Source organism: Pseudonaja textilis, chromosome 3, assembly GCF_049901715.1.
Source record: "Pseudonaja textilis isolate UNSWEBS1 chromosome 3, rPseTex1.2, whole genome shotgun sequence".
Lineage (NCBI taxonomy): Eukaryota > Metazoa > Chordata > Lepidosauria > Squamata > Elapidae > Pseudonaja > Pseudonaja textilis.
The window spans coordinates 101,194,488-101,209,322 of NC_141992.1; the positions used below are offsets into that span (position 1 = coordinate 101,194,488).

Consider the following 14,835-nt stretch of genomic DNA (forward strand, 5'->3'; position numbering starts at 1 on the left):
CCCTTTTCACTTCCAACCATGCCACAACCACTTCCTCATAAGAGACCTGCCAAATAGCATCCATGTGCCCTGCCCCTTCACAGGCCTAGACTGCAACAGTGACCAAGACCATCTAGGGTGCACTGTCTGTGGCAGAACAAAGGAAAACCAACAGGTGGCAATGTCTCTGGAGGACAGAAGAACAAGGAGTAGTAAAAAGACAGGCAAATCATTGGGTTGTACCCCTCCAAGAGAGACCCCAAAGACAGTGCCTGCCAACAAGGAACAAGTGTTTAAGCGGTTTGCCTCCGGTGTGTTTCTGAGAAAACCAGAAACGAGGGATTACTTCTTTGCCTTCATGGGAAAGATACTTGAAAACGATCATGCTGAATTAGCACCTGCACTTAAAGACAATGAGGAATATTGGTATCTCCCATATTTTTGGGCATACCACCCTAAGAAAACAGGCTAGATTTGAGTAGTGTTTGACTCCAGTTGTAGGTAAGATGTGTGTCAGTCCTATCCCAGCTTGGACATTTAGAGAAGAAAAACTCTTGATTCCATTTTTTAAAAAAGATATGCTTTTACTAAGGCCAAATGTTTACAGCATAAGGAAAGGCAGATCTGACTATTCTGGTATAAATTTAGTAATTTTCTCTTCTCCCAGGATCTCCCCCCTTGGTCATCTGGACAGTGTCCAATAGCATTCAAATTAGGTGTTTTAGTACCAGGTTTGGTACCTCTTTGGTGGGTGTTTGCATTCCATTCTCATGCTTTTGTCCTTGGATCTCTCAACCAGTGTCTTTGATTGGTACCTCTGGTTCTTCCTCTTATGGAAGGATGCCATCAATGCCAGGCAAAGCTAATTGCGGTGTGATGGCAGATCTGACAATGTTGCTAAATGACATCCTTCTCTCAGGCCCAGTCCTTAATAACAGACTCACAGGAGTCCTATTCTACTTCCATAAAGATTCTGTCACATTCATGGCAGATATCCACTGCTTCCTCATTAAATAGGAACAAGGAATTTCTTGAGGTTCTGATTCAGAGACAACGACCCTTCTAAAACACTGCAGAATACTGCATGAGGATGCATATCTTTGGCAACAACCCTTCCCCTGCAACTATTTATGGGCTCAGACAGCTAAGGAAGGTAACCCAGTTTATGGGCCAGACATCAGACACTTTGTAGAGAAAGACTTTTATGTATTGCCCCAAATCATTGCCTTCTAATGAAGCAGCAATTGGTCTCCTTAAGAGAACATAGGAGATGCTTGCCTGTTCAGACTTAAGGCTCCGCAAAATTGCTTCCAACAGCAGAGAATTGATGGAGGCCTTTCCCTCTCAAAACCACTCTAGACTTGGATTCCAATTCTCAAAAGGTGGGATGATCTTAAGATTCCTCTGAGTCAAACTTCATTAATGCATTGCCAATCTCCCAGTATCACTAATGCAACACTGCAATACAAGCATTTGAACTGGGCCTCAGGAACTATCTAAAAGGGGCTCTAAAATTCCTTAGGATCCAGAGGTGTTTTTTTTTTTTAGATCACCACAGCCAATAATTTTAATTAATTCACACTTATTTCTAAACCTTAAAGCGGTTGGATTATAACATGGATATTTCATGATCATGTAGAAATCAAAACAGATTGTGTTGCCGTGATTGTTTTCTGTGGCACTCAATCTTGTATTAGACAAGCAGATTCTAGCTTGGCATTGAGCACCTTGAGATAAAGCCAGCAACAGTTAACTGGCAATAGCAGTTCCTTTACCAGACATGGGGAAGGCAAACTTTATGCTACTCCTTAGAGTTCATATTTGCAAATTATGTATATAACAAAGAAGCACAGAACCAGCATAGTTAAACTTTATTTTACAGAACTGACTAAAAGTCTATTGCATTAATTTGGATTAAAATGAATAGAACCTTGGAACGTTTTTCATAGCATGAAAACCAAATACACAACTAATAGTCATTTGATGGTGATGTTAACCTGCAAGATATTATGCACATTATATATAATTTTTAAAAATCCATCAATTTAAGCAATTTGATTCTCCATGAAATAAGCAATTTTATAAACATTTTATGTTCAATTCAAAAATGTAACAAATGCTTTTTTGCACTTTAGAAAGATACAAAACAAGTATGATTTCCAGAGAGACACAGGAAACGTTTCAAAAATTGCTCTACCAATCATAAATTAGCTTTTCTTTATGCATTTTGGACACATTTTACCATGAATACTTTCTGTCTCTTGTAGAAACCCTATTAATATTAATGGGAACAGTGCAAGAGCACCAAAGGTGCCATCACCCATTAAAATTTACCTATTTTATTTTGTTCATTTTAAAGGTCACTGCTCATAAAAACTTTTTTTAGATTAAGACCATAATCTGCAGATTGGCAAAGGGTATGGTATTGGGGTGGGGAGAGTAGTGGCAATATATAAGTAAATTTTGGAAATCTCAAAGGCAACATATAAAAAGAAATATGGTTTTACTGCATGTTCTTATTTAGTAACTCCCCACCCCCCCTTTTTTTTAGAATTTCTGTTTTCCCACTTACATTGTTAATATAGCCTGAGAGTCAAATCTTAAAATAACAGCTGCATTTTTTGCCAGGAGGAGTGAGAGATGTGAAGTTGTTCTGAGACACCAGCAAACCGTGACATTCTGACAAATTACCTTGCTCTTTTCTTCTTTTGGAAGATTTAAAAAATATAAATAATTTTAGCAACATATGGAACAAGTAGTTCTAAATTATTATCCATGTTTCAACATCTAGGCCTACAAAAATTACATGTCAAATATGAAAGAATTGAGATGGGGCTTCCATCAAGGCAGCTGGGAAGAGTATTCCACATGAAACAGAACCTTTATAGAACTTCCCTCTGAAAGGGACACATTAAAACAAATGAAAGACACAGAAGGAATTGGTTTCCCAGCTGGGTCCCCTGCCTCCCCCTTTGAACAAGTTCTCTGGAAGAACCACCAAGGGGCTTCAGCTGATTTAGTCCATTGTGCTCTTTTGCATGGGGTGCAGCTGGAACTATGTGCTGCCTTCTTTAGGTGACGATGAGAGTTGAGGCTGCTGTAGAGGCTGTGTGCCTGTTGCTGTTTTGATAGAGTTCAAGGTTTTGCTGAACCAAGAGTTTTTGGCAGTTTGAATTTCACTCATCAGTGCTCCTCTCTGGTGTTCCAGTTCCTAAGGAAAGAGATGAATTAAGTGCTGACAAAAGAGTGGCTTTATATAGCAGAGTAATCTGAGTTGGCATAAAGAACAAATGTAAGTAAAAATGTCATGCCTAACATAGGCCCCTCTTGATTCAAGTGGATTGCAGCTCCCATTATCATTCTCTGTTGACCACACTGGCTAGGGATGATGAGAGTTCCAAATTCAGGGTGAATTTCAGCAAATGCTATCTCTCACCTCAACCTATCTCACAAGACTATTGAGGCGAGAAGATAAACAGAAAAGAAATCCTTACATTTTACTTTGAAGTACTAAATGACCAAATAAGTAACATTGTCAGGTCTATTACCGTAATCACTTTAGCCTGCTTTGCTTCACGGGCATCCTGCCATAAAACACAGGGAGCGGGGAGAATGGGGATGTAGGGAGGAGGATTGATAGGACGGCAGGAACCAGAAGTGCCAATCCGGAAGAGACTAGCAGATCCAAGAACATGAGAATGGAATGGGAAAGTCCACCAAAGAGGTGCCAAATCCTGAAGCTGTTACCAAAACACCTAGTTTGAATACTCTTGGACACTAGTCAAGGAAATAGGGTCCCAGAAAAGAAGAAAAGGCAGGTTTTGCATGTGAATAGTCAGATCCAGCTTTTCTTATGCTGTAACCACTTGGCTGGGAATGGGTCAACTTGCCAGAGCTACATTGCCATGGGACAAGTCGCTGTGAGACAATTTAACAATTTTATTATTTTAAATAAATTAAAAAATATTTTAATTTTTGCCATTCACATTGCATTTGACCCCTCCTTTTGCATCCTTTCTTTAATGATTCTATTCCACCATTTCTTTGACATTAGCGTAACTCTTTATCCCGCAGCGAGAAATCCTGCATGAGTTGGCCATGGCAAGTTGTCCCACAGCAAATTGTCATAGACCCCATTTGGTTTTAGTAAAACTATACTTTTCACTACAAATGCAGTCAAGGGTCTTTCTTGCCTAAGTAGGCAAGCTGGGACAAACCTGACAGATATATTCTAGCTGGATATAGAACCTGACAGATACATTCTGTATTCAAAGTAAAAACACGTCCCAAATAGATAAACTGTATGGCAAAAAACTAGAGGCCATTGCTGCTACAGTATCAAGACTCGCTTCTGTGGTTTCAGAACTAAGCAAAGCTAGTACTCCTAATGGACCAACTGATAGTCCAAGCTTGTTAATCAAATTTAATTAATCAATAATCAATAATCAAACTGGATTATTTAATTAATCAATAATCAAACTGGAAATCAAATTTTCACCCCTCAAAATTTCCACCAAATTTAAGTGAGCACAAGCTTCTAATGCTGATACAAAAATTAATGCAGTATTACTTTGTTTTTATTTGATTTATTTGTTAAAAGATTCTGTCTACATATTACATAATGAAATAAATATATTTCCATTTCATAAAATATCTTCATCTTTTCTCAAATTTGTTGTGTTTTTCATAGGGGGTCCACAACAAAACCTACAGACATTTTAAGTGGTTAGAATGCAGTATTGCAGGCTAATTCAGTTCACTTGCCAGGTGTTCAACCCTGACCAGCTGAAGTCTTCCATCCTTCCAAAGTCAGTAAAATAAGGATCCAGATTGTCAGGGGCAATATGCTGACTCTAAGCCACTTAGAGTGGCACTATGAAGAGGCATATAAGTCTAAAATGCTATTGCTATTGGCTACCTTATCACAGGAGGCCTACAAATACCATTTTGTTAATGAAGGCTTTGACGAGGACAGCCATTAACTTTCAAATGCCTTCATGCAGGAGAAAAAAAATTCTTTGCATACTGAAGGATGCAATGACAATTGATACATTTAACATTGTAAGAAAATACTTCTAAAATCTCATTACCTGTATTTTGCATTTGGCTTCCACAAGTTGCAGCTTAGTCTGTGCCAAGTCCAGTTCCATCTCTCGCAGTTGTTTCTTAAGGGCATCTTTCTCATCATCTGTGTCTTCTCCTGACCTTTCTTTAACAGCAGGCACTTTTAATGTTCCTTCTTTACTGAAAATTTCACTACAATGTTTGCAAGTCATCACCTTTCCCTAAAATAGCCAATTACATGAGCATGATACAAAAAGAAAAACAGAAATGTCCAGCTGTATTCACTATATCAGTTTGATATTCAGGTGACTGATCACTGAGCAAATAAAATCATGTTGGCCTGTGTTCTTCTCAGCCAAGAATATTATCTAATATGACATGTCAAGAGTAAATCTATTACAGACTATGAGTATAATATAAGGAATGGAGGGTTAGTGACCTAGGATTTTTTTTTTCCTCATTCCGTTATAATAAGATTTTCTGGAGTTTTTATTTTAGAAATGTTCCCAATCCACACTTTGAAAAGGAAAAATATATAACATACTAGTGTATATGGAATGTGAAAGCAAAGAGTTGTGGTTATCACTGTGTCAAGAAGCAACACTTGAATAAGGAGAAGTATCTGCAAACCAGGCCAGACAAAATAAACTAATAGATTTTGTTCATGTTGCTCCTTGACAGGAGAACAGCATATTCACTGAAACTGCAGCAGTATTGCCACTTCATATTTTCTAAAGAGTAGGCCTATAAGGAGCCTCTGTGGCGCAGTGGTTAGAGTGCAGTACTGCAAGCTACTTCTGCAGTCAGCTGCCTACAATTTGGCAGTTCAAATCCCACCAGGCTCAAGGTTGACCCATCCCTCCATCCTTCCGAGTGGGTAAAATGAGGATCCAAATTGTTGGGGGCAATATGCTGATTCTGTAAACTGCTTAGAGAGGGCTGTAAAGCACTATATAAAGTGGTACATAAGTCTAAGTGCTATTGTTATATGCTATTGGGGAAATGACCGAATAATGAAGCATCCTATACTGTGCCTCAGTAAGTGGAAAAAGGCAGTTAGGAGAGAGAGCAGGTAAACTGTAGCACAACTGAACAAGAAAAGGAGATAGGTGAAAATGTTCAAAGCAGAGTTAGCACCTGATCCACTGCTAGCTCTTCTTCCCCACTGATCTTGGGATATATTTTATGTTATTTTTCAACAGCTGCTCCAGTTGGCCTGCTATCCTACGCAGTTTGGATTGCAGGTGCAAAATGCAAGACAAAATTAGGGCCTGCACTGAATGGAGATCTGTTCCCATTTCCTTTTTTGTGATATGTCTTAGTCTAGTTTTTGTTAGAACTTGCTAACAAAGAATGTAATTTGTATTGTACTGTGTGCCAATTTGATGGACATCCCTTAGCCATGATTCAGGAAGTAAGATTAATTGTTCAATAAACCTGTGTATTATTGATATGTTCAGTAATGTTTTGGAAAACATTATGACAGGGAATAACATAAAATTATAGTGATTCTACTGTTTGAACCAGGTATTTTCATTCGTTTTTTAAATTCCTGTTTATTCTGATGACTAGTAATGTCTGCTGACTACTCCCACATCTCTTTTCCAGATCCTTGGATTTTGTGTTTTTTTTTCCTTTGTAATCATTGTCAACTGTACTTGGAAGGTTGTTTCTAGAACCCCATGAGATTCTTCTAAGTATCTGTGATGGTTATGTAACAATTTGGCCTTGGTTTTTTGAGTAATTTTTTAAAAATTAATTTTACATGGTAGTTTTGATGAAAAGGCTGCACCAGACTAGACATATTAGCATTCCTTTGATTGAAAGGTTGCACAGGATACAAGAACATGTCTCCCTTGCAGTAAGTCCACTGTACAAGAAAATTTCTTAGGCCAATACCTGTACAACTCCTTAATCTTTACTGGTAATAGATAACTTTAACCATTAACAATTTTGTTTCAGCCTGTGAAATTGCCTGTTCCTCCTGCCTATCACTAACAGTATGAATTTAATGTGAGGCATTATAAGCTGAGAGAAATCAATTCTTACCTTTACAACTTCAAGTTCTTCTTTACTGGCTACTTGTTGTCTTTCTAGTCTGCTACTCAACTGGGAACAAATCTAAAAAAAGGTGGAGTATTTTAAATGGGATATCCTTTTCAAAGAAATTTCAAAAATTAACCATTCTTTAATAAAATAACAACATATTTAAAATGAATCAGTATATTAGTTCCTTACAGTGTATCAACTCTGTCATTCACATCCAATTGAATGGTATTTCTAAGATTATTAAAACTAAGATACCACAACTATTGGTATGAGAATCATGATTAGCAATCTATAACATGTTTATTGCAAGTTTTAAACATGGAGAAAGCATGTTTGTTAACTAGACTTTGCTGTTTGATGGCTAAGAAGTAAATTTTAACTTGCAAATAGATTGAGGTTTGTCCTGAGAATTAACACCTATGCGTTAGTATTTTCAGTTAAAATTACTGAAATACAAACTCTAACAAAATATGCATTAGGGATTCTACAGAAATAAAACCCTAAATATATTATCATGGTAAAAATAAACACATCATAAATGAAATAAAAAAATATATGCTACAGTTTGAAACCAAAATAAAGCTAGTGCTGGACAAGATCTCTCAGGCTTACACTTTTTAAAATGTTATTTGAGAGGTCAGTGGACACATTGCTAATCTTCATTCTACTTTTAAATTCCAAATATTGGTTGATTTCATGTCAGGAACTGCATCTCTTAAAGATCCAAAGATTCCATGTACCTCTGACACTGTTAAAGCACCTAGGTCATACCATTTCAAACTTTTACCTAGAAATTAATATACTTAACAGAATCGTACCTCTCCAAATTATATAAACTTAAAAGAGAACTGAAAACTCAACACCCAACCCTCCACAAACCAACATAATTACTTGTTTGTATTCTGCAATGATTGCACTTGTCTTCTTTATTTCAGATTCCGCCTTCTCCAACTGCTTTCTGAACATCTCCTTCAGCTGCATAAAGAAAAAAAATCAATTAACACTAATATTAGTCAAACAAATAAAAAATCTAGGTAACTAAAAAAATAACTGAACAATTTTGAAATATACTATTTGTTTAAAAAAGCTACTATTCTATACTACCATTTCATATCTTTGGTATGTTGCTGAAAGTCTTTGAATTGCAGCAGGATAGAAATGTAGACATAAATAAATAAAACTGAAAATGCTGAGCTATAATTTATTTTAGGAGATTAAATTACCCATTTAATTCCTAGAATAACAAAATATTGCTATCCTTTAATTAAAAGTCAACTGGATTTTCATGACATAAAAGTGTGCCTTATAGTGAAATTCCTGAACTGGAATTTAAGAGATAAGGTAACCTTTATTGCTATTTTTTACTGTGAGCATACTGGCACACATTAAAAATGAAATTCTGTTGCCCGCTTTCAAGAAGTTATTGACTTGAGGATTTCACAAAATTTTTAATCCTGCAGTTAAACTAATTCCAGTGTGTTGAATATCTAGAGTGATGAACTGGCTATTAATTAACTGCAGTTAATTTTAAAAAACGCTTTGAAACATGATTTCTTATACTGACATATATAAATAGTGTTGACTCTGATTTCTCATTCAAGAGATGCAAGAATTCAAGGATAGATAACAAAAGGAACAAGTAGGAGATGACCAAGCTGAGCCGAACCAGTTTGGAAACGAAACCCCCATAAGAGACCTAAGTTCAGCACCTCTTGAAGTCTGTTGGCTCTTATCTGGCACCTATCCACCTTAAACATTAGCAGTTCAGATTCTTGGATATAAATAATATGAATCAGTAATATTTTTGAACTCTACTCTGGCTCCTGACTTCTTGCACTGACAGAACACATAGCTTAAGCATCTTAATGCTCTTGCTAGTCACGCTAATTTGTTTCCTAATATGACTTAAAATCTGTCCAACGAGTTTAGGAATTATTTCTATTTCTTTGAATATTAGTGATATTCAAAGATCAAAGATCTTAAGAAAATGTTGTTCTATGTAACTGAAACAAGAATAATATACACTAAACATTTAAGAGAATCAAAATCTCTTTACAGTAAGAGAGTGGTACTTTCTTTGTCATTTTCTCTTTGGTATAATCCCATGAATCAATGGAACTCATTTTACCTGCGCTGTTTCTTCTTCCTGTTTTCGCTTCTCCTCTTCAGTTTCCACTAGTTTTTGTTTGGTCAGGAGCAGTTCCTTATTCAAAACATCTGCCTTATCTTCAGCCTGGAATTTCAGAGTGACATGGACTGAACAATGAGATCCCCTTAGTTAGCATGGGCAGTGCAGGCAAAGGTCCATAAATAAGATATGGACATAGGTGCAACCGGGGTCTATCCCTCCCCCAAATTCTGGAACTCAGGGATTGTAAACAATTCTCTGTGATACATATATCTATATTGAAATATTCAAAGCCAACACTTCCAATCCAATTATTTTTATCATTCTGCCAGTAGTTAACATATGGAGCAATTATTTATGTAGCATCCAAACCTAACACTTAATTCTGCTTTAATTTTTTTTAAATTAAGCTATAAAGTTATCAATTCTGTAAAACTTTTCAACTTTTTAATATTATATGTATTGGCTACTATTATTACTGAATAGTAAATGATTATTAACAAAAAAACTATTATATTAAAAATCTGTGTAGTAGAGGGAAAAAAGAAAAATAATAATCCTATATTAAATCCTCTAGATAATAAAGACAAAAGGCCCCTAGAAAATAAGCGGGGTGGGGGTGGGGAGAAAATAATACTAAAAACAACCCTCAGCAACATTATATTTAATTCTAGTTTAAACAAGAACCATTTTAAATAAGAAATCAAACTACTGAGAACTACCTTATATGATGCTCTTTAATGTAATCATTACAATTTCACCTTTAAACACATCTAGACCATTTCAAATCATATTTTACAGTCTTCCTTTCCATTGCTCAAAGCTATTTCAGAGGCAGAGATCTGACAATATCTGTTTAGCTAATGTTTTTATTCTGGAACATAACCATTCGTACCTAATCATATTTTCCCCAGGTTGATAAATCCAAAATTCTCCTTTGACATATTCCAGGGATTTTGGATTATGATTAAACAGGGCATTAACATATTTGACCTTTAACGGCCATCCAAGACCCTTGTTCAGCATAGTGATAATTTTTAACCATAAAGAATTAAAAGAGGGCCTACATAAATCTTTCAAATTTATGTCCAGCATAGAAACAATGAGAACCAAATTTTTTAAAGCATTTCTTTGAATATAACTCTAAATGTTTTTCGCTCAAGTAATTAAGCTTTTAGGTTGTAAGAAATTACTAATTTTACTAAAGGCAGAAACTATTAATTGGGAAATATAGAATACCTCAGTACTCTATTCCAAATGTCTTTCATATTATCCAAACTTATTTTTCTAAGGCCTTCTACATTATATTTAATGTCTCTAGAATTTCCATGAAGACACGAGTAAAAAATGTAAATAACAAGCTTTTGTACTGTGTTGCTATTCTGTATTTTTAGATAAACTATATTCCTTTTGTAAAATCTCAAAAGTTGTAAGAGTTTTGTTATTTAATAGTAGAATAAAAATAATAATCCTGTTTTTAAAAAATACATTCTCAACCCTTTTTAAAGAATAGTGTTCCAAAATCCTAATTTCTCATAAGAAAAAATATCAAATTTGAGTTTTCTGATAATAAGACGTACATATAATCAACTGTCTTTAATACTAAAAGAAGAACTGAAATTCTATCGTAATTTGAATTCTATCGTAATTCTCCAGGATTGCAACAGTAGTAACTGTCTAGTTGAACCCATCAAGTACTCTTGTTTATACTTCTAACTCAATTTCCACACATAATCAATGCCATATATTAAGGGATAATTATGTTTTTTATTTTGGTTTATTTATTTCTCTTTTATCATTGGACTCTGATTTCCACAGAAATTTAGTTATAAAGGAAGGCTTCATACCTGGTCCAAGTCATTTCGTAGAGCAATTTTGCTTGTTACAAGTTCATGAGCAAGGTCATCGTTCTCTTGCTCAAGTCGCATGCTGGCTTCCTGAAGCCTGCGATTTTCCCTCTGCAGAAAAAGAAGAACCAACAAACAGAAAGAGAGAAAAAAGAAGAGAAGATGTATCCATTTAGAAATGTTGCTAATTTATTGCATCCATCAAAAACTAAGCAATTAATGATATAATGATACACTATTCATCAGTCAATCAGATTAAGCTCAGGTACTCAATGTCATCTCAATATTGTATTCTATATATAAATGTCATCTTTCATAATTATTTCCTTAGATCATGCAAAACATTAGTTTTATCTTGAATATAAAAAGCATTTCATCCCTGACATATTTTTCCTTGCCGTAAGAAATACCCACAAATAAGGAATATCGTTGACAGTTTACTATGTTCCCCCTTGCCTTATTCATTGCTTTTACCCTCTTTTTAGGTTTTTAGACATTGTTTTAGTTTTTTAAAAAATTATAGTATATTTCTTAGTTTTTTATATGTAATTTTATTTCATTGCATTATTTTTTGTTTTGTATCCTATTTTCCTTATGCTGGTTTAAGAATCTGATTTGATACTGAAGTTGAATTAATAATATCTAAAACATGCTTAAATAAAGTGTTTTTCTGTCTTTTCAGCAGGACTCATGACATAAGATTTTGAAGCTGCTAGCTTAACTCAATCTTGTCTTCAAAATGCTACTTTCATTACTTCTACCATCTTGATCTGTTAGAGTCATAGAAGCAGGAATCAAGACCATATACATGCAATCTCTTAAGCAGGAACAAATGTAAAAACGAATCAGGTTTGCTTGAGATATAGATGGCAACAAGAATTATATGTCTACCTATTCAAAGTAAAAAGCAAAATATTATTAAAGATGATGAATTTACACAAAAGGGGTATATGCAGATTATTCGATTGTAACCTTGGAACTGATCATGACAAAATATAGATATGTGCATGGTTATACATAAAATAGGAAACATATTTTGTTTCGAGGTCAGAACAAAATAGCCCCAGTCAAGTGTTCTGTGTTCTGAGGATGGAACAGACTTTGAATGTACCACATTTTCTCCATCTTAAAAAAAAAAAAAATCAAGGAAGAGATGCCCCTCATGCCCATAGTGGTCTGAAAACTTTCCCCTACTCTTTTAAAATTTTCCATTGCAAATAGAAACAACATGAAAGCATTTTGGCCTAGCTTCTTGCCAAAAGCCACACATGGTGGTACTGGGCCTGTTCCAGTTTAGAAGGCTGCTGCAATTAATGTCTGACTCTTGCCTGAGCTAGGTTCCTAGGGAGAAAGGTGCACTATAAAACAGAAAGGTATCTCCTCCCTCCTTTTTCCACAGCAAAAAATCCACATACAAAAATTGAACACACACATTCACTGCACTATTGTAGCCACTTCCAGGTTCTGAAAAAAATTGTCAGCAAAAATTGCGCGTAAATAATTTTGACTGCTATAATAGAAAAAATGCTTCTTTTCAAAATCAGAAACAATAGTGTAGATGAGTAGTATATATATATATATATATATATATATATATATATATATATATATATATATATATATATATATATATATATATATACATACACATACACATAAAACAAAGCCCAGTAAATCAACCCAACAGAAAATCCTTAATTTTTGAAAGTTCAACATGAATATACAAGAGTTATGAGTGCATGCATTAATACATACATATTTGAACTAGCAAAATGCAACCAACAATGCATTTTTAAAATGCACCTTGAAGCTATGTATCAACAAAATAAATGTCAAAGTTTAACCAAATGAACAGTGAAGACATTGTGAAAAGACTTTAAGTTGGTTTGCTAAGCTTTGGTGTGCATGTATAGTGTATGTGCATTCTGTGCATTTCCTCATGTCTTGTTGACTTTGACTTCAATCTTTATAATTGAAAAAAACATTTCTGTTTATAATATAAGACATATGCCCCCAAAAAGTTACAAACCCATTCCAATATGCTACCATGTTAGTTCTTCTATGTAGAATGGATAACAACTGTTTCAACATTAGCAACACTTATGTGTGAAAACACTGCGGTTCATGCAGATAATATACAATTGGCTTTACCTGCCTTATTTTATCTCCAATGAACTGCTTCTTTATGAGGGGACATTGGCATTCTGTTGATGGCGTTCATAAACTCTAATTTCCCTACAGCGAAGAGTGTCTTTAAAAAACCAATTTACTTACCTATTTGACAGACAATGGCATAAGGTTGCAATGATCCTCTTCTCCTTTTCTCTGGCCTGGAATTTGTTCTGCTGCGATCCAGAAAACTGCCTCCATATACATGTGCTTTGAATGGTATGGGGCCTCTTCAGAGTCACTGCACCTTGACTGATTGGGACCTAGCAACATCCTTATGGGCTGTGCATGAAGGAGGGGGTGAGAGTGGGTGGGAGAACTTGAGAGAAAGCTGGCAAAATATCATCTTAACTTAGGTGGGGCAATAAATAGATAGGCCCCAGTACAGATTACTCAGGAGATCCCTGACTGGAATCTCTTTGTAATGTATATCACACAGGGAAAGAAGCTGGAGCTTGCCCTAATATGAAATAAATATATGCTTTAGAGAGGCAGGTCAGCTGCTATCAACTTTTTTCAGGTACGGTAATCCAAAATGGGCAGTTTTTTATCTTCTTCAAGCTCACGTGGTTTGGCTTCTGTTCTTTTGGCAATGTAGCAAAGATGAGGTTGGTATGCTTGGACATGCCAAGAAAATTCCCAGGCTGGAAACAGTCCTGCCTGCTACTACTACTATTAAGCCTCTCTTCTCTTGGATATAGCCTTTTCTCCCTTACTCCTTCTGAACTTCATCTTCAACAAGGAGCTTTGTCTACCAGGAGAGATATCCATTCTTGATCAACCTTTCTTCGCTTTTGGGTCAATTCCTGGAATTACTCAAAGTTTTTCTTTAAAAAAGAACTGACAGCAAAAACTGACTCATGCTGTATATCATAAGAATAGAAACAGCTTCAATTATTTCTCTACTCCTGGGGATTAAAGAGACTTGCATTCAAGTGCTGAAAGGTTTATCAGCCATAATATACATAATTTCCAATCTGATGTCTCTGGACCATCTTGTTTGCTCACAAATGACTGTTTCACTTACTACTGTTTCCTGTTGCTGCCACTGGTAGCTGGATAGTTTTCTATCAAGAGATAGTGTAGTAAATCCTTGCACAGTGCAGGTTTAGGATTTAATTACTTCTTAGGCACCTTCCATGATTCTAGGACATAGAAGATGTCCAAAAAGGTGCTTAAGTATTCATGATGTTGAAAAAATGTTGGTGTCCTCACCTATTGCAACAGTTCAGAAGCATAACATGGGTGTCATGCCCCTGAATCTGATTCAGAGGGGGAGGCCGAGAAGCTGACAGGGAGTGGGAGTGTGGCTCTGTTGGCTGTGGAAGAAACTGAGAAGGGCAAAGGCTAGCCGAGCAGAGCAGGGGAGAGGGAATTCGGAGGAAGACCCAGGCCCACCCCGTCTTCATCCTAGAGCACGCAGGCAGGAACGGAGAAGGGAGCAATGTGAGTTACGTGGCTTACGGGGAAGGAAAGGGCCCTGATTCCCTTCATTAGCTGCAGCCGGGAACACAATGTTTAAAAAAGGGAAGCTGTGCACAACAAGGTTGTTGGTAGCAGATCGTGAATTATCTGGTATCATCGAGGCTTATCTGGGTT

General features: G+C 35.8%; 1 protein-coding gene across 1 annotated transcript in view; it reads right to left on the reverse strand.

The window, feature by feature from the left end:
* Positions 1 to 1,836: 1,836 nt before the first annotated feature.
* The window catches only part of RABGAP1L (RAB GTPase activating protein 1 like), a 169,612-nt gene continuing 156,613 nt past the window's right edge, over positions 1,837 to 14,835 (reverse strand). Inside the window, exons 20-25 of the mRNA XM_026703343.2 lie at positions 11,068 to 11,178; positions 9,221 to 9,325; positions 7,984 to 8,067; positions 7,093 to 7,164; positions 5,070 to 5,264; positions 1,837 to 3,190 (exon numbers count right to left, since the gene is read on the reverse strand). Of these exons, the coding sequence (XP_026559128.2) occupies positions 3,035 to 3,190; positions 5,070 to 5,264; positions 7,093 to 7,164; positions 7,984 to 8,067; positions 9,221 to 9,325; positions 11,068 to 11,178 (723 nt within the window). The 3' untranslated portion in view covers positions 1,837 to 3,034. The remainder of the gene's footprint in view (positions 3,191 to 5,069; positions 5,265 to 7,092; positions 7,165 to 7,983; positions 8,068 to 9,220; positions 9,326 to 11,067; positions 11,179 to 14,835) is intronic.